We start from the raw sequence: 24,966 nt of genomic DNA, 5'->3' as shown, positions 1-24,966 counted from the left end.
ATCCTCATTGAGGGACCACAATTGGGACCAGCAACTTGGGTGTTAAGCGAAGCAGTCACAGAGTGAAACAATCTTATGATGCTTCCTTCAGGTTTCCTTTGCTTTACAGACCTGCAAAGGTCGTCAATGCGAGGACTGGTCGCAAAGTGACTTGACCATCCCTGTCATACTGCAAACGGCCGCTAAACGAGGCACGAGGAGTACCTGCTCATCCCATTCTTGGAAATCTTGCTAAAGATCCTTTGCTTTGGGCACCCCGAGTCTTACAATCAGGCTTCCAGGAAAAGTGATCAGAAAAAAGATAGAATTGTATCTCAGATGAGGCTCCAATGCTGGGCTATACCCTAATAAATCAAACACCTAGGCTATGATTTCTGTCTCATTTGAAGGATGCTGGGAAGGCTCTCTGCACATGGGCAGTTATCTTTCATGGTGAAGACAGGCTGGATGATAACCAGATAGTGCCCCATCCACCTCCGGTCCTTAAGACCCCCTGAAGTCAGATGCTAACCTCCTGAAGACGCTGTATTTCCAACACTGCAGGAGGAGAACTGGGTTAGTCTAGAGTTAGTCGCCCCAGATCAGGAGTCCGGTAGCCTCTTTTCTGACACATTTTATTCCAGGCACCCGCTTTTGCGGATGCATCTCAGCTGCAGCGCAGGAACGCTGATGCCTTGGAATAAAATTGGGGGCCCTCGGAAGGCGGAGCTGCAAGTTTCTGCTTTTCAGTAAAAGTGGGTGCGCGTGCCGAAGCTGCTGCCTCTTCGCCAAAGGGGGGCCAGGCCCCTCCGACGTGACTTCCAGGCAGCCCGCGCAGGACCCTGCCCCTGCCCCTGCCCCCGTCCGCCAAGCCCAGCGCGGTTCCGGATCGCCCGCTCTGCGCCCGGGGAAGAGCGGAGCGGGCTGCAGGGGAGGCAGCGCCGGGGCGCACCGGGGCGCGCGTCGCCCCCGCGCTCGCCCGGGGATTGCGGCGTCGGCGGCTCGCTGCCAGCCTGCCCGCCTCCCTTCGGCAGGCGACGGGAAGGAGAAGCGAGCACGGCCGGCCGGGCGGCTTGGAGGGAGCAGCTGGCCGCGTCGCCCGCAGCTGGGCGGCCGGAGGATCCCGGGGCCGCTTGGGCGCGGGCGAGCCGTCTCGGCCAGCAGCTCCCTCCCTCCCATCCATCCATCCATCCATCCATCCATCCTCTCCTTCCTTCCTTCCCCATCTTCCCAGCCCGCTCGTTCCTTTCCGCCCCGGCATCCAGGCGATCCAGGCGCACCGAGCTCCGCAGTGCCCGCCCGGCGCGCCCCCTCCGTGACCTTCGGATTCTGCGGCAAAGGCGGCGGGAGGCCGGCTCCAGAGGCCCCGGCCGCGTCCCGGAGCGGGCCGGCGGGGGCGGAGCGGCGGGTCCCGCGCCGCGGCTGCTGAGCGAGACGCGCGGCCCGGCGATGGCGCTGCGGGGGCGCCGGGGGCGCCGCCTGCCCTGAAGGGCTCGCTCAGGCAGGCGCCCTCCCCGCCAGCGGCGCCCCGCTCCCCGGCCATGATCCCCGGGCGCAGCCTCCTCCGGCCCCCGCAGCCGGCCCTGCGCGCCTGGGCGCCTCTGCTGGCGCGGGGCGCGGCCCGGGCGCAGTCCGGCCGCGCGGCCGCCCCTCCCCGGCGCGGCCGGCCCCTGCGGGTCCTGGTGGACATGGACGGGGTGCTGGCGGATTTCGAGGGCGGGTTCCTGAAGAAGTACCGCGCCCGCTTTCCGGACCTGCCCTACATCGCCCTGCAGGACCGGCGAGGGTTCTGGGTCTCGGAGCAGTACGGGAAGCTGGAGCCGGGGCTGAGCGTGAGTCCTGCCGCCGGACGCGGCCCCGGCCCCGGCCCCGGCCCCAGGGCTGGCAGTCCGCAATAAGACCCGAGGGAGACGTCCGGAGGGCGCCAAGGCGAGGGAGTGGAGCGGGTGGGTGGCGCGCCATTCCCGTCTGGATAGCATCGCTGCTCCCGGATAAGTGGCCGCGGGTCTTGCAAAGCCTTTCTGATTCTCGGCCCTCCGACCCACCGTGGTTCTCAGTTTGCCTCTGGGGAAAACTTAAGGGGAGCTTGGGGGTGGGCCCCAGGCAAAGCACCCCGTTCCGCTCAGGCTGCCGGGGAGGTTCGCACCCAGCTGCAGTGATGTTCTCCATCCCCTGCGCAGTTTAGGCTTCCTCTGGCTCATAGTGGCATTCCGTATCCTAGCCTGGCTTCGGTCCTCCGGTTGGCAGTGCCATCCGCACCTCTTCTGCATTCCGAATGGGGTTTCCAGTCGATGGCCTTGATTCCAGGTGTCTGAAGAAAAGTCACCTGTCCTTGGTTGCATTCGCGTGCTGGTGTGTGCATCTGTGTCTTCTCTTCCACCCCGTGCAGGAAAAAGCTATCAGTATTTGGGAGTCAAAGAACTTTTTCATGGAGCTGGATCCACTTCCAGGGGCCGTGGAAGCCCTGAAGCAGATGGCAGAATTAGAAGCGTAAGTACGACACCATAAAGCGGGAATAGCAGGAAGTTCTCCAGATGTTTCACCCTCAGTGCTTCGCTAGATCACTTATCACTGGCTTTGCCGGTCAGGTCTGGTGGGAGGGGAAGGTCCTGTAGAAGGGAAACCAGCATGGTGGAGGGGAGGGGATGAGAAACCCAACCCCTTCCAGAAAGGTTCCAGTGTTTGAGTGGGAAATGTCCCAAGTGGAGAAAAAGCTCTGCCACAAACTGGATGCCCAACTGTGTCTGCTGCTCTCATGAATGGGAAGTTTGGAGGGACTTTGTCAGCCCTTCGAGGTAGGCCAGGTCAAGAACCAAACACCAAGAGGACTCCAGGAATCTGCTTTGTTGCAGTCAGGTAGAATAACAGAATCACGAAAGCCGGTTAAATTTCTCTCCGTCTCAGCTTGCACTAGACAAAACCAAGGCGGGGTTATCCTGAGTTTCTTTCTCACCCTTCCTCCTATTGTGTAATCTCTTCACCAAGGCCTTCCTTAACGGTTCTTTTACACTTCCCCCAAGGTCTTCTCTCAATTCTTTTGCAAGCTTGGAGAGGAGATATGCCCCTTTCCAACCAGGCCCCAATTCCCAGCGGTTTCGTAGTCCCAGTGCGCAGCTAGAAGAAATTTTGGAGGAAAGCCACTAAGAAGGAGGGTTGTTAAGATTTTGAGTGTGTTCCTGGTGTCGTTTGTGTGTATGCTATCAGAATGTTGTATATGTCTTTTTATGATAGGACTGATGTCTTCATATGCACAAGTCCCATCAGGAAGTATCGCTATTGCCCGTATGAAAAGGTAAAACCTACTCAATGAATCTTGGGTTACTCATCTGTTAGGCCATAAGAATTGTGATTATGATCATTTTTCGTATTAGGTGCTGTTTTTCTTCTCGTGCTAAACGCTGCACATTTTATAGGGATTGGTCTGACTTAAGCTCGCCTTCCAGCTCCCTTCCTTCTCAGAGCTGGCTTGTTGGTGGGAAAAGTTAGCATACGTGGTTTATCACTCTCCCATCCCCAAAAGCTCTGCTCCCGTCATGCACCCAAATGGTTTCACCATTGTTTCCTCTGCTACTTTCCAGTTGGCTTGGATAGAGAAGCATTTTGGGCAGGAATTTCTGGAGCACGTGGTTCTCACCCGGGATAAGACGATTGTCTCTGGACACGTGCTGATCGACGACAGACCTGACATCGTAGGTGAGGGGGTCGGTGTTGGGAAAGAGAAGAAGCCGAGGTGTGTGCAGGAGAGGGTCTCTCTCTCTGTTAGTGATATTTGCACGCCTATCTTGCAACACATTCATATATTTGCGGGTGAAAGATTGCAGAATAATTCTCTTCCTCTGTGTGTGGATAGACACAGGCCTACATCTACAGCAAGATGAAGCGTTCCACCAGATCCAGTGGAGGTGAAATTAATTCTGGAAGCCCCTCGTCTGACTCAGTTTATTTATTTGCCAGATTGTTTGTTTCTTATTCATTTTTATTGGGAAAAAATCAGAGAAATAAAAAATAAGCATGAAAGGATATGAGATAAGTTTACAGAAAAGAAAAAGAAAAGTGCGCGTAAGGAAATAAAGTCTAGAAAAAAAGAAATACAAGTAGAAAAGAAAGAAAAGATACATAAAGAAGAGATTCCGATCTTCTTTTCAGCAGTTACGATCTTTATTCTTCCCTCATTAAAATTACATCCTAATTCTCTCCTTCCCATATTCAACCCTTTTCGATCAGCAGATCCATAAAACACGAGTTCATTTTTTTCCACGTTCAGCAAAAAGTCCACAAGAGATTTCCAGTCTCTGATAAAAGTACGTGGGGTCTTGTCCCTGATCAAACAGGTCCATTTTGCCATTTGGTTGTTTGTTCAATTAATTCATTTGTTCAATTTATAGAGCTGCCCAACTCATAGACGTGACTTGTGGGGGCGGGGCGCTTACAAAATGAAAAACACAGAAAACGCTAAAAAAAATAATAACCAGAAACAAACAACCAAAAACCGTTTTAAAACACAATGAAAATGGTTAAAATCATAAAGATCGTAATCTGCAGGAGAGCACCATCCATTTCACTAACAGGAGAGCCAGTTTGCAAGTTTCATACCACCGCTATCAGATCCCCAGGCCAGGTGGCACGGCCGCATCTTCATGCCCTTCCAGAAGGCCGCCACGTTTTAACAACAAATCTGGGGGCATTTAGGAGGGTCATTTCTGCCCATCAAAAGGTCCCTCCGAAAATCTGGAGGTTGGGATTTCTCTCTCTGGGTCAGGATTCCTCAACCTCAGGAACTTTAAGATGTGTGGACTTCAACTCCCAGAATTCCCCAGCCAGCATGGCTGGCTGGGGAATTCTGGGAGTTGAAGTCCATACATCTTAAAGTTGATAAGGTTGAGGAACCCTGCTCTGGGTCAACCCCAAGCATCAAAAGTAGACCTTTCAGGAGCTGGACAGGTGCCTCTTGTAGTGAGACGTTGCAGAAGATGGACTGATTTGCACAGAGTAACACGACCCACATCCTCAGTGGCCTCCCTTCCTTTCCCTTTCAGGAGCTGAACGGACTCCCCCCTGGGAGCACGTGCTTTTCACCGCCTGCCATAACAAGCATCTGCAGCTCCCGGCTTCTTGCCGCCGGTTGCACTCGTGGGCCGATGACTGGAAGGCCATCTTGGACAGCAAGCGAGGCTGCTAAAGCCGGGAGCGTTTCTCAGCAGGGCCAGCAAAAGGCAGGTCTGGTTGCCTGAAGGCCATCTTCTTGAGTTGGTGGGCAGGAAAAAGAAGACCCTGTCTTTGGTTTGGGCCGGCAGATGAGAAAGAAGAGCCGTGGCCCCAAAGGGCAGCCAGATTTTGCAGCTAAAGGAAAACTCATCGAGTTTCCATGGGAGGGTCAGTGGCGTTGGCCAAGTCCCCAACAATGCTGAGGACCTCTCTGATCAGCCTGACTCATGATGGTTTCCAACCCCTGGTTGACTTTCTATGTGTCTTCCTTCAAGATGGTGGCCATCCTTGCCCCTGGCCCCAACGGATGGACAGGCCTCTGCTTCTGGAACTCAAATGACCCTTGTTGCAATGAACTTGTGAGAAATGTTCCAGGACACAAGGTGATGGAGAAGTTGTCGCCTCCTGACCTCACATGCCTAGCCAGGATCTCACATGCACGTGTGAGTTTGCTGCACTGATTCACCCTGAAAGCTCTGTGGGGGGCAGAACCTGATTTCAGAGCTTTCCAAATTCCAGGGAGGGTTGGGGTCAAAAAAGTCCAGATGGATCTGCCACCATGCATGTCAGCTCCATGCATCACGATGCACAAAAAACAGACAAGTCTTCAATTCACTGTTGTAGCTGCCATCCTGACTTTTTTGACACCCCCCCCCAGGAAAAACCTCAACTGTTCTGTGGGGCAAAAAGGCCATTGGTATGTCCAGTGGACCCTAATGTCCACAAACAGCAATGGAAGAAGTACACAGGTAAGCTCCAAGTATCCTGTTTTGTAGGCCTTCAGAACTATCCTTTTTTTCCCCCCTGGACACCATGCTGATCTGGTCATTTCTGGGGGCATCTGAAAGTTTTCTGAGAGTAAATGGAGGATTTATTTGTGGACAGTTTTTGGAGCAACCCCAGAACTGGCAAATGAGTATGGGCTGGGAGAAACAGAAAGTTTTCTGAAGTTCTCCAGAACTTGCATCTCTGAAATGAGACACTTTGCACATCCCTAAGATCCACCTGTGTTGACTCTGCACTCCATCCTTCAGGTAGAGATTCACTTGTGGCAATACACGTCTGTTCCTTGTTCATATCTCTCTTAATGTGGAACCTTCACACGGTCACTAGAAGATTCTAATACTGGCCTGCTAGTGTTCCCTTCTCTGCACTAAGTTTTGTTGTTGTTCAGTCGTGTCCGACTCTTCGTGACCCCATGAACCATATCGCGCCAGGCCTTCCTGTCCTTCACTGCCTCCCTGAGTTTGCTCAGTTTCATGCTCATTGCTTCAGTGATGCCATCTAACCATCTCATCCTCTGCCGTCCTCTTCTCCTTTTGCCTTCCATCTTTCCCAGCATCAGGGTCTTCTCCAAAGACTAGTCTCTTCGCATTAGGTGACCAAAGTATCTGAGCTTGAGCTTCATTATCGATCCTTCCAATGAGCAGTCAGGGTTGATTTCCTTTAAGACTGACTGGTTTGACCTCCTAGCAGTCCAGGGGACTCTCAAGAGTCTTCTCCAGCACCACAGTTCAAAGGCATCAATTCTTCGGCGCTCAGCCTTCTTGATGGTCCAGCTCTCACAGCCATCTGCACTAAGTTACAGAAGACCAAACCTCAAAGTACTACAGTCTGTGAACAGGTTAATCCATCCATCTTGTAGTCAACAACAAATAGGCTCTCACTTGATCTGGGAGTAAGCTTGTCCTAACATTTGGATCTCATCAATGTTGGGGTGTGGTGTGAAACACTTTATACTCCTGTAGAAAACTTCAGCCAGACCCATTTTTTCCCCAGATTCAAACTGGTCCACATGTCAACCTCTCTCTTGGTTTGGGAGTTTCTGAAATGTTCAAATGACTTGCTTATGACTCTCCCCAGATCTCACCTGACAAACCAGGATGTGATTGACATTGATGCATGGAGGGCACAGGGATGAGCAGGATTTATGCCTCCCCCCCATGTACGCACAATATTTGGTCTATTTATTTAATCTGAATGTGTTTAGCACTGGATATCTGCATACTTTTATTGTGCAAATACAACCAGCAATTCCTGCTTGAGATACCAATCCTGTCTTGCATTTTGTAATACGCTGTATGGATGGATGGCGTTGCAAAGTAGCTCCCAGCACCTTCACTTACGCACGTAATGAACATGGCACCACACGAGCACCAGCAGATGTGGAGGAAACCTCAAGATTTGCCAGAGAATTTTTAAAAATATTTCGGGAAAGAATCCTCAGAGGAGAGAGGAATCCTCCAAGGCCTTCTGAGAACCAAATGCACTTTGTAGTTACTGATTTACCATTAAAGTTGGAAAAGGAGTCGGGGAAGATTTACACACACACGTACATGCGTAATCGTCAGCAAAGACAAGTGTTTTGTCTGAATAATTCTTTTTCCTGGCTTCCCGCTGGAAAGGTATTCTTTAGGCATCTTTACCAAGGGCTGTCCAAAGGAGCGGGTTTAAAAAAAAAATCAGTATGTTGCCAAATTAGGGTTGGTATTTTCCGCAGACCCATTCAGCTCCCACAACGGCTCTTGTTAAAAGCAAGAAAGTAGTTGTAATTGGGGGGGGGATCAGAAGAGCTGGTGGAATGGAAAAGAAAACACAGGAGTTTTGTACAGGAAAACAGGATGATGATGATGATGATGATGATGATGTATATGCCATGTGACTCTGAGAGGTCTGCAGAAGCATACAAAATGGGGAGGGGGGTGTAAGAAGGGTTCCCCTGAGCATATTTGCTTTTCTTTTGGAAAGCAAAGCCAAGAGAGTTTGAGCTTTCATTGATTAATTTCTATTTATTTATTCCATTTATCTCGCTGCCCGTCTCCCATCTGTGACTCTGCGCGGCTTTACAATTAAACATAGACAATACCAGCTCCCCCCCCACAATAAAATAGCCACGCAAACATTACGAAACATAATTAAAACAATTAAAAACCATATCACACAATCCCTGGAAGAGCCCGGTCCATTCAAGAGCAGTGCCACGGTTTACGGCAGGTAACTCTTCATAAATATAGCCGCACCCATTCTGACTGTATTCAAGGCGACCACGCTTTCCATGGAAGCAAAGTCTGGTGGCATCTTAAAACAGCTGGATCGTGGCATCCACAGGCTAGAATGCGCTTCCCCGACCTGTCCCTGCTCATCCACTGGAGCGTCTGGCGAGACGGCCGAGCTAAATGCATTCTCTTAGATTGTGTGGTCTCCACTCATCGACTGGGTCACGGGGAATTCTTCTCCTTCAGAGTCCTATCGAGAAGAGGGAAAGGGTTCGAGACCAAACTAAGCCTTGTCTGGGTCAAGGTCCTCTCCTGATGACTTCATGGACACGTTCTCTACAACCACGCTGGAGAGGTTTGCTGTTTCCTTTTATTTCCAGGTTATATTTTCTCCCCAATCTACCCCTGGTTCTGGAGTCTGCAGGTATCCCCCTATCTAACCAGACCTAAGTTCCCAAGATCAACCAAAGTCAGCTCGAGGCTGCCAGTGGAGTCAGTTCTGAACATGCACAATGTGCTAAATCTTGACATCTGCCACCAGAGAGCAATCTAAGCCAAGATTTTATCTCCTTTTTCTTTCCCGGGGATGGGGAGGACCAAATCCCAGGGAGGTCCAATTCCAAGCTAGCAGAAACGTGAAACCATTTTCTGAAGTCCTGTTTTTCATCTCAAAGCCTTGTGCAAACATCGATGGAAGGAGGATCAACCCCTTACTCCATCCCACCTCCATAACTGACTGCCTGTCTATGGTCAGAGGTAATGTGGGGAGACTCTCTCCAAAAGAGCTGCACAGCCACCTATCCTGGCCAGAGATTGAGCAAACCCCCTTGATGACGGAGGGTCGCTAACAGAGGTTTTAAAACTGAAGCAGGTGAGGAAGGTGATGCTGGGGCCGGGAAAGAGGGAAAGAAAGAAAGAAAGAAAAAAATCAGGAGGGGGCAGGCAGAACCTTTTCCAACTAACACATTTTACTCAAAGCATTTGTGTTTCTCCGTTGCAGCTCCTGAAAGCTTCTGCCTTTGCATAAAATGTGCTGGAAAAAGAAGCCAGAAGCCAGATTCTTAATGTTTGGCTTCTGTAGATTAACCCAGCTCTCCTCCTACAATATCTACAGAGAGAGAGAGTTGAAGTCCACGTGTCTTAAAGTGGCCAAGGTTGAGAAACACCACGCAAGGGAATAATGACACCCGATTGATTCCCCCTTTTTTTTTAACCTAACAGTACTGTTATTTTCTTCAGAGCGGTTGTTTCATCATTCTATTTCCCTTCCCAATGTCCTGGCCCCGGGCAACTCAGGGCGGGCAGGTCACCCTTGCAAGAGGGAAGCCGTACGCTCCACCCGCAACTCCTTGCACCCTCCCTACGTCAGTGGTCACAAGGACCGATTACACCGGGGGGCCATTGGTGCCAGACTTTGGTGCAAGCTACACTTTAGGGCAAAAGCTGTCATGCAGGGCTCAGCTGACCTCCTTAGAAGAGTCGCGCGACACCTCGAGAAATCGGGCAGGTGCCTTTTCCAACCTCCCATGCTTCATTTTTCGGATTTCGGCAAGTCCGGGGCTGTTCAAAGCCACCCTGTGTGCAAAGCCGTTTGTGAGCATCCACACGCACCCCATTCCCCAAATTATTCCTCATCACTCAAACCCCTTTTCCAAATAATACCAGGTGGTATCGCATACCCGCTGAAGCAGGGAGTGTTAATTAAAGTCCATAAGTTTCCTCTTTTTGGGAAAAAAAAATTAAATGAATAGTACTCTGAAGCTTCCAGGCAGAGGCAGCCAGTGGGGCAGGGTCAAAAAAGTCAACATGGCTGTCATGAACCCATGATGGTTTTTGCCCCTTGCTCACCCCCCCATGCCCTGTTTGCAGTTGGCAAAGCAGCTTTTTAAATTCACATGGGCATCCCGATCAGGAGTCTGGTTACCCCCTTTTCCAACTAACAAATCTTATTAAAAGGTGGGGAACGAAACTTAAAGAAAAGATCACTTAAAATTCCTGATCTTTTTTTCCTTTTTGTTTTAAACTCAAGTGATTTATGCACCTCTGGGACCTGCTTTATCTTTCCAGCTTTGGGCAAAAATATATTTTTTCTTCAGGCATTCTTCTACTGTCGTTTCGAACGACATGCGGTTGATTTCAGCTGTTTGCATTGTACCAGGACGTGGCTCGTCTGCATTGTTATAATACCCTCCCGTCCTACCGATCCAGATATTTACTGTTTTATGGTTTTATGGCTTCTACTGGTTTTGCAATCCGCAGAGAGAATTTTGGCTATTTGACAAAGAACGACTGATCTTTTTCATCATAAATACACCCGTGGGCAGCCTTCTGGCAAGCAGGGGAATTAAGTCTCCGAAAAAGATTTTAGCAAAGAAGCAGAAATGTTGGGTGGCTTTTGAACAGTTTGAACAGTGGAATCTCCTGGTGCCTTGCTTTTCTGCTCCTTGTCTGAAAAGGCTAGAGAGGATGCATATATTTAGACAAATAATATAGCTCGGCGTTTCTCAACCTTAGCAACTTTAAGATGGGTGGACTTCAATTCCCAGATTCCCCAGCCAGCATGGCTGGCTGGGGAATTCTGGGAATTGCAGTCCACCCATCTTAAAGTTGCTAAGGTTGAGAAACACCGACATAGCTGATGTTGTCTCTGGGCCACACATACAGAAACTGAAATCAGAAGGAACAACAGCCAGAAATAGCTCAGCCAATGCCCGACGCACACCACAACTCATTTAAAAATAAGTGCCAGATTGTTCTGGAAACGAAGAATTGGTAAAAAACCACCCTATTGACTTCCACAGACATCAAGTGCTGTTATATTTTTCTCTGCTTTGACCCGCGCTTATGAACAGAGACGGGCCACAGAAAAACTTCTGACCTAGTTATGCTTGCGTGGGCTGGAAGCGGCTGAGCAGGAAGGAAAACATGTATATTTCTTGCCCCCGTTTCTGAATTGCCCCCATTGGCATTGATCAAAGCAGCCTTCCACAGCTTCTCTGGCCAAAGAGAAAAACTTTCTTTTCTCAAAAGTCCTGGGGAAGGCACAGAAGAAAAAGCAACACCCTGAAATCTGGAAAGCTGGGGGGTGGGGGGTTCACCTTGATTTGGTTGCCCGCGGACCACAAAAGTCATTTTTAAGAACTTAAAAAGCTTGGCAGCTTCTAAGCACAATCCGATGGGTAGAAATCAAGAGGAGCTTTTAGAGGGGGTGACTAGACATTTGCATCTGGTGAAAATTCTGCTTTCTAAATTTCTAGAGAACTTCCTCGTTGAGCTGAGAGGCTGATTGGAAAGTTCGGTGGTTTTTGGCCACTTTAAGATGGGTGGACTACAACTCCCAGAATTCCCCAGCCAGCATGGAACCTGGAAAGCAGGAGGGACATAGGTATCCACAAGGACAGGGTTCCTCAACCTCAGCGACTTTAAGATGGGTGGACTTCAACTCCCAGAATTCCCCAGCCAGCCGGGCTGGCTGGGGAATTCTGGGAGTTGAAGTCCACCCATCTTAAAGTCGCTGAGGTTGAGGAACCCTGCATGAGGAGGTCAGGGTGGCAGCCACCACCATGTAATTGAAGCCCCACCAACCTTCTCAACCCTGGTGTTGTTTGTGAATTATGGGTCCTGCTGCCTAAGGACGAGGGGAACTGAAGCAGCATCAGCCGCGATCCGGGTTGAGAAGGCTGGCTTAACTGACATCCAGATTCCCCTTTGAAGATGTCTGGGTCAAATCTTGAAGGCTCCAAGTTGGGGAAGCCTCCGAAATCAACGTCTGAGTCTTCTGTGCGTTCATCATCAATACCATCCATTTTTGCAGGGACCAGGATCTGAGCCGTTTTTGTCCGGGGAAGGCGGCGACGCTGGTTTCTGCAGGAAGACTGACACACTTCTGCAGCTCTTCCTCTGCAAAGCTGAGACCAGAGAACAGTCCTCCGGGTTCACTGCTTCCTGCACTTGCACTGAGCGCTGGACGGGTCGAGTCCAAGTTCTCAAGGTTTGAGAGCTTGCAACAGGCATCCAATGAGGACTGTGCTGCAGAGAACGGTCGTGCCTTGTGGCCATTCTTTGCACGAACGCCAACTCCTACAGCAGGTATTTTTACAGTCCAAAGAGAAACTGAAGCATTTCAAAGTAGAGGAAAGGTGCAAGCAATCTGAAGCATGCTTGAAAATGCACAATTGTGGGAGGGGAATCACCTGCCAGGTAAGAGAAGTAGGAAACTCTCTGCAAAGATTGTCCCGCTGTTGGACAGATCTTACCATCAGGAAGTTTTTCATTATATTTACGTGAAATCCAAGCAGCTGTAATTTACGTTAAAACCCGTTATTTCTAGTCCTCATTTGGGTGGCCACGGAAAATCGTTCATGAGCATCTTCCCTGGGGCACCCTTTTGCTGGTTCTGAATGCTGACATCCCAGTCACTGAATTGGATGGAAGCCTGGAGGCGAACCAGTCCAATTTCTTCTCTAGGTAGGAATCTTGCAACCCTGGGAGATATTTCTCCACCCTCTGCCTAAAGACATCCCTTACCAACCAAGAGCTTGCTCTCTCCTCAAGCGGCCGAGCAGCTCTTCCCATCAGGAAGCTTATCCTAATGATGGGCTGAAATCCGCCCTTCTGCCAAGCTTTGTTGCCTCTCACCTTGGCCTCTGGACCAGGAGAGAACAAGGTTGCTTTTTAGTTCAAGACAGCAATCATGTCTCCCCTGGGTTTTCTCCAGGCCAAGCAATTCCAGCTTGTATTAAGAGTAAGGAAGCTTCAAAACAGAGAAAGCTAATACAGATCCTCCAGCTTAAGCCCACCGGCAGCTTTTTGGCATCCCACGTGTTCTGCATCTCCCTCGGGTTAGAGACCCCATCGATGATACATCGGCCGCAATCTCCACAGGTCCTATTGCTTTGGGGAAACAAGTATTGAACCTGATAAGCTGAGAATGTTAACACCGTGTCCTGACAGTTAGATTGGGGTTATCGATCAAGTTGCCTGGGACAGCTGATCCATTAAGCCAATATTTTCACAAGGCTGTCGTTCCACTTGTGTGAAGTACAAAACCTCCCATCTGGATAGTCCATCACTTGAGAAGGGGATCGGCCACAGATTTATCTGACAGGTCTATCCATCAGATATATGTTTTATCATGCTTCCAACGGGACTTTCTCAGTGGCAGAGAGATAAAATGTGCGGTTGCAGGGAACGGAGCAAAAAGCTGAGTTTCCAAGAGGGGGGCCGGGCAGATCAAAATCGAAGTTGGGGAAAAGTTGCCTGCCACTCAGCCTGCTGGGTTTGGAGCACCCCCATTTCACCTGGAGTTATCTGATTTTTAAAACGAAACCGAAACAGGGTTTTACAGATGTGGAGGCAGAGAGAAAGCGAGCAGTTCCAGGAAAGGGCAGTTTTGAAAGAGCGGCAGGGCCATTCAAATAATCAAGTCATGCTAATGATGGATTATGTGAGCTGACGTGGGCAGGGGCCGCACAACGCTGCAAAAAAGCAGTGTGTGGGAGGCCTCTTCTAGGGTCCAACGTTGCAACTAAGGCAGATCTGAACTAAGGCAAGACGGGACCACAGCAAGAACCAAGGTAATGTTGATGGTCCGGTGCTGAACCACCAATATGGTGCTGAGCGGGGAGCGTAGAGGCTGAGGTTCTGGTCTCTGCTCAGCTCCTGAAGTTCCCTGGGTGACTTTGAGCCAATTCTTCTCTCTCTCCTTCAGCCCAGCCTACCTCACAAGGCTGTTGTGGGAAAAAATAGGAGCACGATGCCCGCCACCTTGAAAGGGGAGATATCAATCCAATCAATAAACAGCAAGAGAGTGTAAATTCTCAGGGTGATAAAAAGGCCAAAGTCCCTCATAACTGGTTCAGATGATTTAGTTACATATCAAACCGTCTTACTAAAGTTCTTCCTCTCGTATAATATATGACCCGAGTCTGTCATGAAAAATTCATCTGTCCTGGTTCTCCCAGTGATTAAGAGGGAAACTCGATGCTCTCCTTCCTCGCTTGGCATGGAGATAGGGCAGAACCTGATCTGCTCGGAGCAGGAAATTAACCCACCGGTTTAAGGCCCAGAAAATTCCCAGGGGAGACTTCCCATCTAGCTCAAATGGGTGCAAGATTATGGACATTGCAAATAGGCTACGCATAGCAGAAACCTGCTTTTTTTTGGCATCCTATCCCATCTAGGAAGGAAGGAGATTGCCAGCCATTCTGGTAAAGCTAGAAGAAATACATGAAGAAAGATTCTAGTCCACTGGATCATCCCCGGAGGATTGTTCTGTGTGGTTCTGCTGCTTGTGCAGACCGGGTCACAGGCCCTTCCTCTCCGACATCTTCAGAATAAAGTTTGCTAACGTGAGCTCTCCCTTCTTGAAAAGGTATTGGGAAAACACTTTTTATTCTTGGATTGTTTTTGAAAAGATCTAACCCTGACAGCTTCGTTCAACAACTGTTTTTTTTTTCCTTCCCCCCCCATTAATGGTGTTTGGGCATAGCCACACACACACACTCGCCTTAGAACAGGGTTGAGGCGATTGTATTGTCCTATATAAAGGCGGCTGGACAAAGAAGAGGTTGAGATAGCAGGAGGGCTTTGTATGGGAAGATTTGGGATAAATAATTGCTATTATTTCCTGAAGGAAATTTGGAGCAGTGTTTGGGCGCTCTCGTTTCGCCGTCTCCGCTCAAAGGGTCACGAGAGAAGGATTCTTAAATGTTGTTTTTTGCCCACATAAACAGGGATGTTTACTGGGTTTAACTTACTTATTGTGAAACCCATCCATCACAGAAGAAGGATAAGGGGCAACCTTTTTCTGTACACACGGTACAGGCACACAGACCGTGCAGAAAAACCAACCGACTTCCACACATCGTCACCCGCTGTCTTGCAGAGACCCCAAGTGCACTTTCTAAGTGGGCTTCTCCTCCCATTTAAAGTCTCCCCGCTTTGCCCTGTTCAGTCCAACAAGGCAGAAAGCAAGCCTCAGGAAATAAGAGTAAAAACCATCTTGGTCTTTAGCATCGGTTGCTGAAGGGGACGTGGGATGTTAGCTTGGCCCATCCAAGGAAATGCGCCTGTGCCAACGGAGAGCCTCTAAATGGGATGGAGGGTCAGCACTGAACTAGGGTGCAGGGTAAAAGTGTGAAATAACACCCTGGTGCACCATTATCGTCACTGAACAGGAGAAGAAAAAGATTGGCCTTTAACTGGACACTTTGGAAGTCCCCAAAGAACAACTCCCTCAGATGGAGGGAGAAAGCCACGCCATCTTGAACGCAACCTTACACCTCCTTGAGTAACTTTAGGTGAGAAAAGAAAAATGATATGGAGTCCTAGAGTTGAAAGGGTCAATCAAGGCCGGCTACTCCAACCTCCTCCTCAGAAATTCAGGTGAAGGTTTCCACGATGTCCTGCTTGAACATATCCAATGCAATGGAGCCTCTCAGCTCTCTGTTATTGGCTGCACTGTCCAACTGTTCCTACTGTCAAGAAGTCTACTTTTCTAACCTTCAGTCACATTTGCCTTATCTGAAACCCATTATTCTATGTCCTGCTCTCAGGGATGACCGAGGGATCTTAGACTCAGTTAGAAGGTGTTGCTGAGGTCAACTAGTCCAACCCTCTGCTCAGTTTAGAAATCCAAGTGAAAAGTCTTCCCAGCTGTCCAGCCTCTGCTGGACCACATTCAGTGAAGGACATCCCACCACCTCTTTCAGCTCCGCTGTCAGACTGCTCCTAATGTTATGAAGTTATTTCTAATGTCCAACGGGAGCCACTGAGAAGAAACGTTGACTTTCTGAGTGACGTCCTTTCAGGGCCTTGAAGAATGCTCTTTTATTTCCCCTCAATCTTTTCTTTTCAGGGCCAAACTGAATCCCAAATAGAGTGGGACTATTAATAATTGGGTGCCGGAAAGGCAGCTCTGTGCATTGAGAACAGCCTTTCCAATGAAAGCAAATCAGGGTCAATTTGATAGGGAAAAACATGGAGGAGGACAGCCAGCACCCATTAAGGCAGTTCGGTCTTCCCCAGCCTGATGCTCTTCTGATGCGTAACGCTATTTTTTTCCACAGCCCCAGCCAGCAACGTGAGAAGGCTAACCATAGGTGGGATACGTTATGTGAGCCTGTTCTGATACCATCTGCCATGGCTGAAAAGTGTGCAGTCCTCATAATGAAAGCTGAAGAGGCAACCAACAGCTGCTGAAGGAGAATTGCATCTCATGGTGGTCTGTTGACCTTCCTTCCTTCCTTCCTTCCTTCCTTCCTTCCTTCCTTCCTTCCTTCCTTCCTTCCTTCCTTCCTCCCTCCCTCCCTCCCTCCCTCCCTCCCTCCCTTCCTTGAAAGTTGCATAGAACTGCAGTCTTCAAGGCTAAATGATAGGACAATAGTGTGTATCAGACTGACCGGATTTCTTTTTTTTATTTTCTTCAGCATCAGATCATAGTAGCATGACCTAGCCTGAGATCTGTCCAGGAACAGGGAGAGTTTAATTCTCAATCCCTTTTAAAAGAAAGAGGGAGGTAGGGAGGGAGGAGAAGGAAGAAAGAAAGAAAGAAAGAAAGAAAGAAAGAAAGAAAGAAAGAAAGAAAGAAAGAAAGAAAGAAAGAAAGAAAGAAAGAAAGAAAGAAAGGAAGGAAGGAAGGAGGGAGGGAGGGAGGGAGGGAGGGAGGGAGGGAGACACACAAGTGGGTCTCAAATTAAAAGAAGTTGATCATGGGAGCATTTTTTTTCCTTGTTGGCATTTCTCAAGGAAAACCAACATTTTGGGTCAGGCTGAACCAGCCTCAGGGTCAGCACGTGTAAAGGTTTACCTGTCCGGAAAACGGTCTGTTCTGTGACCTGCTTAGAATGTGTGATGCCTCAAGAAGGAAGAATGGGATCAAAAACATTCATAAAAGTGCAGTACACACCTTTATCTTTGTCCAATATTGCGAGGCCAGGCAACACACTAAGATTGCGTGTGCCAAAGGTTAGAGCGAACAATGCCAATAGTTCCCCGTAAGCCCTAAGCAAATTTACACGCCTTAATTATCCTATAAAAACATTTAATCTGCTATTTCTAAAACATACTGCTGCTAACTACATGTTCTGTACTTTCTCTTCTACTTTAAGTTCTGCAATCTCTAAAGTGCTGCTTCGTTGATAATCGATGTTTGGTCTCTTTCTAGGATTGCAAAATGCAGTGATAAGGAGGAGGACAGGATTTTTAAAAAATGCGTGTCATTAACTAAGCAGATAGAAAAGCAGTAGGAAGAGCAATCATGCTGAAATGTCTAGAGAAAAAAAATGAAGCTGTCATTTCCCGCATTTCAGATCTTTAAAATTGGAAGGAAGGGAGGGAGGGAGGGGATGAAGGAAGGAAGGAAGGAAGGAAGGAAGGAAGGAAGGAAGGAAGGAAGGAAGGAAGGAAGGAAGGAAGGAAGGAAGGAAGGAAGGAAGGGGAGCCTCTGCACTCACCATATTACAAATTTCAATTTGTCAGCAAGTTGTTGAGGGGACCTGGAGACTGGGTTTTCCTGGGGGTTAAAAGTAAAGCAGACTCAAGTCTGGTTACTCTTTGGATGGGAAACCACCAGGCCAGACTGGGAAGTAAAACAAAGAAGATTCCAGAAGAAAACAATGACTAACTACTTCTGTAACTGTTGCTGAGAAAGCTACATGGACACATCCTTGAAGTCATCAGGAGTGGAGTCTAACCTGAAGAAGTCCTTACCCTTTTTTGGAGAAGGAGACAAAATGCTCTTCAGCAGTCTACCTCTGTCACCATCTTAATTTTTTTCCCCATGGCTACATGGGAGGGGGACTGAAAAGGAGACAGAGAAGATGGAGGTTGGTGGGATTGTCCAAACTGGACCACTGTGGATTTTTTTGTCCTTCTCTGGCATTGGGGGAATGGGAAGAAGTTTGAAATATCTTTGGTCTGTGTGGCTAAGTCATCAGAGAGGGTGTACTTCTGGTGTGAGTTCATGAATGAAGAGAACAACGAATTGAACCAACCATGTTGCAGGAACAGCTTGTGATTCTCTTGATGCCGAAGATCATGGAAGGGAGATTTGGGAGTTTGGGAAGCTCCCTTCCCAAACTCAACCCAGCATTGCCCGTCACAATTTCCCACCTTCCTTGTTACAAAATCACGTCTGGCCAACCCTGGACTGATGTTGCAACAAGCCACAAACTTCCCCAGAGTCGCTCCGACCTGCAAATAATGGGTTATCCCTGGCTATCAGCTTCTCAGTCTGCCTGAAAACAACAACAGAGCATGCCAGCCAAAACATCTTCTCAGCCAGATAACCACCGACAAAACACTCCTCCACAGATAGTCCTTTGCCCAGAAAGACCAATTCCCCAGCCCAGTCCAGCCTTTGCTAGACCAGACCAACCCCCACCCCCACCCCGCCCTCTTTCTGTTCTCAAGGATCTTTAGCTCCACAAACTTCATTGGCCTTCAAAGGCTTTCAAGTGCCCTCAAACAGCTGCCTGAGACAACAAGACAAGAGCTGATGCTTAATGCGCCGTGCAAAGAGGCAAGGGCCCCTTTTACAGCGGGATCCAGTGGCAGAACTCAACTGACCGTGTAGCTTTGGGGCCAGGAACAAAATGCTATCTGGCCTAATGACAGTGATGCTGTTACAAGCGTAGAACACTAGCACATTGTTCATCGTGACACACTCATTTTCTAGGCATATCATGGTGGGTTTTTCTGGAGTTTTTGAATTTCCAAAGGGGTCCCTAAGCGGAATGTTCTTGCTGGATCCATCAGTTCCTATGCTGATCTGGCCAGCGATCCCTTATGTTTGGGTTTTTATAATACACCACCACCACAAGTACATTTTCATGTTTTCCTTTGATTTGGATATCCCACACCTTCCAAAATACCGTCACACGGGCCCAAATATTTGTGTTCTATTATCAGAAAACGAGCAATGGAGTTTTTTTCACTCCTTAATGCATAACTCACCGCCTTCGGCTAAACTTTTATGGCTTGCTTCTCTACTGCTTCTATCAGAAACGATGCTGATAAAGGTTTTCTCACCCTCCTTCCTTCCTTCCTTCCTTGAGAATAATGACTGCCGTGAACGGCCGGGGTGCCCGCGTTGAACTTTCAAATTAAACTTATCAAGGAAATAAAGCAAAAAAACCAAACCACCTTCATGTAAAGTACACATTATCTACTTGGTGACAAACAGTACAAGAGTAGGTGTTTGAAGTTAACATATGGAAGGCTAAACGGCACGAGAAATCCATTCTTCCATCAAAGGGGAAGATAGGCGGCATATAAATTTAATAATAAATTAAAAAATAAATAAAAATTGTTTCTATTTCCCATGTGTTGGGCTGTGTGTGTCCATAGTTATTCTGCACCACCTCCCAATAAGCAAAATGCATTATATTATCCTCAAGATTTTAACAGCAGAGCCACTATAAAGTAGAGCAGTGTTTCTCCATCTCAGCAACTTTAAGTTGGGTGGACGTCAACTCCCAGAATTCCCCAGCCAGCATGGCTGGCTGGGGAATTCTGGGAGTTGACGTCCACCCAACTTAAAGTTGCTGAGGTCGAGAAACACTGAAGTAGGGTATAGCCAGTTCTATGGTGGGTAGCAAACTTCTACCAGTATAGTCACCCTTAGAGGGGACAAAAATCTGCGCAGGCCAAATTATTTCACGTGTCCCAGCCATCCACGTGCAAGCGTTCCTGGGCCCCACCTGAATTTCTGCCCCAAACATTGCTGGAGCTAGCATTAATCTTCCAAAGCGTGACTTGAGTCAGGACAATTAAGGAGGCTCTGTTTCATGAGTCTTCTGTGCTTTTAACACCCTCTTCCAATGAGGGCCTAATTTCTCTCTCTCTCTTTTTTTTCCTTATCAGTCCTGTGCTAACAAATCTGTCCATTCTTGGATTGCCATCGACAGTCACACAGCAAGAGACCTGAACGCTGGAGGAAGGTGAGGATTATTTTTAAATCAATACACCTTCTCGTGGCTTTCAAAACACTCCTCTATAAAAAGCATTTCATCACCTTCTTACTTCCTCCCGCCTCGCGGAGTTCGTTCACGTGGCGTTGGCCCAAGTCTTTGTTATCAACTTGGCTGGCCTTGTAAATACAGAAATATTTTGATCGGTCCTGTATGAGAGATTGCAAAGCAAATGGTAATTACTGGAATTGGGCAAAGCCAGTCTTGACTCAAGAAGTTGTTGACTAAAATAAGGCCAGGGAACTTTCTTGTTTGCAAATATTTGTGTGCATTTCCGCTGCTAGACTGATACGGCCATGACTTTGCTGGTCTTTGAGATTTGGTGACTTTTCCAAAAAGAAAAAAAAAAACATTCTGGCATGTGAAACGTATAGAACAATTAAGCTTGTTCTGGAAAAAAAAGACCTTTTCACCCCTCAAAATATGCAGCTTGAGCTGCATTTCCGATATGAAAGAAGCCACCAAGTCGGTTTAAAGATCACGAGATCAATATTTGAGCTAGGTCTAGCTTGCAGATACCACCGATGACTAACTCCACGCGTAAACTTGGGAGAAGAAGTGGATTCTGTTTTAAAGTTCACCAAACACCCTCTTGGCAATGCCTTCTTCCAGAAGTCAATAAAAAGTTGTGAGAGCCGTTTCCTTTTATTTATTGTGGCCTTCTTAGATTTAGGAATGGTCAATAGAACAACTGCAGCCAGCAGATATTTACAAAGATTGGAACAGAGAGAAAGAATATATATGTTGGTGGGACCAAAGAGGTATGAAATGGAAAAATGATGAATTTGGGACAAGTGAGTTAGCATAGCGACTTCTGTCATTAATATTTATATTTGTAGAGGAAATCATAATCTATTTATGGCCAAGATAACTTCTTGATCAATTTTCCTTCTGCTATTGCAATACAAAAGTCCAGCGATTGGTATCTTGAGAGATTTTCCGACAGGCATGTCTGTCCTAGTTTTCCTTTGTAGATTAAATTATATGATATGAGCGCAGATTGAATTATACGAACAGTTTTGGCTATTCCCCAAGCTGAGAATAAATTCCTACTCTCATTACGGGCAAAGGCTGTTTGAAGAACCTGCTTGGGGAGCAGAGGAGTTGGGAAATAATGTTGGCTGTTTTAATAAGATCTTGCGTTTCACATTTAGCTGATGTTAGCAGCCTTGGGAGCCCTGTTGCCTGTCTAAAATTGCTAAAAACTGACCCATTTTTTAAAAATTTCCAAGCAAACCACTGGCTTTTCGAAAATCAGGGGTAACTTTGAGCAGGAGACAGACACATGCTTGCCTTGTTAGCAAAATGGTGTCCAAGGGTTCACTGAGTTGACCCAAGGACAAATCTCAGAGTCCGTGTCTCAGTGTCATCTGAGCCATTCTGGGGCCAAGGTTGGAATTCTCCTGGCCCTTCACACCGTCTGTTCTGCATCACCGCACTGTATCTCAGGGCAAAGTACCTATTCCTGAAAAGGACTCTGGTCTCGTGCTTAGACAACCTCACTGACCTCATCTACAGTAAGCGTCATGCTCCCAATCTCCATTACGAGGCCAGGAGGCTGCAGACAAAGATGATCTTCCTGACTCTCTCCACTTAAGATTTGATTTCAAGAATGGTTTTCAAAAGATGCTCTTGGGTTCTGAACCCCTCTGAGGGTTTTTGCACTGTGAAACAGAGCAGGGATCAGGAGATGCAGATGAAGATGAGGTCACATATCCGTGGTGACCACCAGTTCCTTGAAACATGTCCAAATTCCCAGGAATGATTTGAAGATACAGGATGGAAGCATCTTTGTTGAATCTGAGTTGGGTCAATGCTTGAAGGACACCCATGGAAGAAAGGAGGAATATGAATTAGAAGTTGGGTGTGTGTGTGCGCTAAAACATACCCATCAAACTGCCATCTCCAGGAGCCTAACCAGAAACATTGCTCAACCACAATGGGAAAAAATTGACCTGAGACTGCTGGTCAGTTCTCACCCATGTCCTGCCTCTTGCACTCTCTCAAAGCATTTAGCACCCTGTGTCTTCCCCTTGTAACTCCATACGGGTTCTGGTTTCAAACATAAACTCAGGTATTGATTCTGAAGGTTTTTACAAAGACAAGCAGAGGCCGGGCTGATACCGAGAATGCCAAAGCCACCGGCCTTAAGTGGGTGGTTTCCCCCCTGCTGCTTTCAGCAGCTCTCTAGAAAAGCCAAGATGCTTTTCTAGTCCTGGAATGTGAGTTTTCCAGCAGAAGACCTTGACCTTCCCTTCTCAGAGCATCTGCTCCCCTGTTGAATGTGGGGTGCTCCAAACCCTCACCCAAACATATTTTTGCAATTATGGCAAGCGTAAGCCCTTGTCTGTGTAATGATCTGAAATGTAAATTGGAGACTCGGGCTAATCCTGTGTGGAAGTTTGTTCTGCAAAGTTTGATCTGTTTTTCTTCCTCATTTTCAGAGGACTTTATCACATCTTCCATCCATTTTCAAGCCGACTTGATCCCTGTAAAAGATGGTAGAAGGGGCTGGTCTGGACAAGCCTCACCCTCACGATGTCTTCCTTTCAGGCAGAATAGAAGTGAAGGGAGAATTATTTGAAGAGCGCTTTGGATGTTGGGTGTTTCAACCCCATCCCGGTGGAATTTTCTTCTCCTTTGGGACTTGAAAACTGAAAGCCATTTCCATCCATCAAACTGAGCGTGAAGGGGAAGAAAAATGACACTGCAGAAATGTTCTGCAAAGCACTTACACCTTTGGAAAGACAAGGATCTCCTCCTTCACAAGGGCCAGTTTCAGAAACCTGCGTCTCTTTCAGGGCAATCTGCTGGAGGCGCCATTCGGTCCTCTTTGACGGCACAGCGCAGCCTTCGTCCATGCAGAGCGGCCCAGGTGCCAAGGGGACGTCACACACTCGCCATGACTCAGCGTGGCAGACTTCCAATCCCTTGTTCTTCCCTGCAGCCTTAGCTTACCTTTAGGCTGCACCACCAAGCCCTGGAAACAGGGAATTTTGCACAGCTTTGGGAAAGGAGCAAGCAGGAGGCTGGCAGGTGTTCTGAAGTGTGCTTACCCTTCACAGATCTTTTCGCTTCCCCAAAGAGCACCTAAGGGCACTCAGCAAACGCTGAGCCCAGCTCCAACTCTCTGGTGTAGGACAGATGGCGATCTGATAAGAATCTCCCCGAGGAAGATGCATTTTCATTCTTGGCACCCAAAATATAGCAGCAATCTTCCTACTGGGGCCTGGTTGTTGGCAACTTGTCCAACTCCTGGGGAACAAGATGGTCTTAGATAAATTGGTTGCATTGCTCCAGAAGTCAATACCATTCAGCCTCTGAGAGCGAGAGCTGCAGAAGTGTAGAACCAGGATGGGCAACCCCCAGGCCAGAGTTGCCTGAGGAGACACTCAACTCCCCTTATTGCTGTCTTCAAAGGATAGCTATGAATCAGATTGTTGCAATCTGATCTGACCTACCTAGTGGGGCTGGTCTCAGTTGAGAAGATCATGGGGGGCCCACCACCTTCCCAGAGAAGCCATATCAGGATTTAGAATCACTTCGTCATTTGGGGCACAATCGCAGGAAGGTTTCCAGCACAAGTTCTCCTCTAGGAAGCCCAGGTTGACCCAGGTTGCCCCCTGGCTCTTCACAGCAGCAAGAATGATCAAACCCTTTGGGGTAGCAAGGACCATCTTTCTCGACTGTGTTCTTTCACCCCACCACGCTGATTCTGGGCACACTCCGCGCACCCCACTGTGAGGCTTGGATTACTGGTTGACCTTTGATGGACTGATCTCACCCTGGGCTCTCTGTAAGGGCTGACTGGGCCTCTCTTCTCAGGATATCAAGGGCCCGGGCCATAACACTCTGCCTCTACCAAATCCATACAAGACAAGCTGCACATGCAGATGAGCTTTGAGTTAATCCCATCATGTCCTCCAAGGCCTTATGCAGCCACCCGATCTCTCCACGAAGTGAATCCTGTTCTATCTCCTTTGCCTCTTTTCCCTGGTGGCCCTGTACTCTCTGTACCTTTCCAGTGACTACGTGGTCTTCTCCCTGCTTTAGTAAGGTATATCTTCCTGCATGATCACTGCTTGGAGTCCTGCATACCCCGAGGGCTTGCGAGAAAGGCTTTTGTATTCCCATCAGATCAGCATCATGGCCTCAGAGCATGAGCTTTTGACCTTTAGAAAGATAAGGCATGTTCCCTGTTGATGCCAAGCTCCAATATCCTGAGGGTGGGGTGGATGGCATAACCCATACATTATACAAACTCAGCCGCTTTGGAGAGGTTGAAAAACAAGGGACTTGTGCCGATCCTTGGCGTGAAAATGCTCAGGCTTCCCACAGACTCTGCCCCCCCCCGAAAGCAAACTAGTTTAATTTGACTTCCCCAAAGCTAACGTGACAGTAAAGCAGAGGGACCACCAGACGTTGGGGGGGTGTTTCTGGATAAGACCATCACAGTTGCTGTCTTTTGGAACATGTGTTCAAATCACCACCATTTTAATAAGGAGAGGGTGGAATGTGTGAGGCCCACCCCAAACACAAAAGAGAGGGTGAACATTGGCCATGTTGGTGTAACAGTAATAATACACTGGTGTCATTTAGAAAGCATACAATGCTTAATTTTCCTCCTTGCGTTTTTTTTTTGAAACAGAAGGCAGTTCGATGCCTCATTCGGCCAGATACGTGTGTGTGTGCAATGCCATTTCAGTGAAAAATCTTGATGTGTTCTTGGAATGATTAATGGTTGGGTGTGTGCATTTGCAACTATTATGATACAGTCAAGGAATTGTCCCCTATGGATAGATGGATGGATGGAT

The 24,966-nt window shown here is 48.1% G+C and overlaps 1 protein-coding gene and 1 long non-coding RNA gene across 4 annotated transcripts; both read left to right on the top strand.

Annotated features, from left to right (window-relative positions):
- The first annotated feature begins 852 nt into the window (after positions 1-852).
- Positions 853-7,229, top strand: NT5M (5',3'-nucleotidase, mitochondrial). 3 transcript variants are annotated; one of them, XM_088147940.1, is made up of 5 exons: positions 853-1,811; positions 2,369-2,469; positions 3,211-3,271; positions 3,558-3,709; positions 5,016-5,153. In XM_088147940.1, exons 1-5 carry the CDS (start codon positions 1,521-1,523, stop codon positions 5,020-5,022), a joined length of 612 nt encoding a protein of 203 aa, XP_088004066.1. In that variant the 5' UTR covers positions 853-1,520; the 3' UTR covers positions 5,023-5,153. The 3 variants fall into 3 exon arrangements, with proteins under 3 accessions (XP_088004066.1, XP_088004064.1, XP_088004065.1); XM_088147938.1 differs by having other exon boundaries at positions 855-1,811; positions 3,558-3,668; positions 5,016-7,229; XM_088147939.1 differs by having other exon boundaries at positions 862-1,811; positions 3,558-3,672; positions 5,016-7,229.
- Positions 7,230-8,262: 1,033 nt separating this feature from the next.
- Positions 8,263-24,753, top strand: LOC112541302 (uncharacterized). The gene is made up of 6 exons (XR_003085323.2): positions 8,263-8,535; positions 11,995-12,269; positions 14,363-14,553; positions 16,250-16,404; positions 20,046-20,122; positions 22,597-24,753. It is a non-coding gene; the product is annotated as an uncharacterized LOC112541302 (long non-coding RNA).
- Positions 24,754-24,966: the final 213 nt, after the last annotated feature.

The sequence above is a fragment of the Python bivittatus genome, unplaced genomic scaffold, assembly GCF_059951505.1.
Source record: "Python bivittatus isolate LINGU-HERP-01145 unplaced genomic scaffold, Pbiv_v1 ctg000560_np1212, whole genome shotgun sequence".
Classification (NCBI taxonomy): Eukaryota; Metazoa; Chordata; class Lepidosauria; order Squamata; family Pythonidae; genus Python; species Python bivittatus.
Note: the sequence above shows the minus strand (reverse complement) of the source record. Positions and strands in the feature narration are given on the sequence as shown.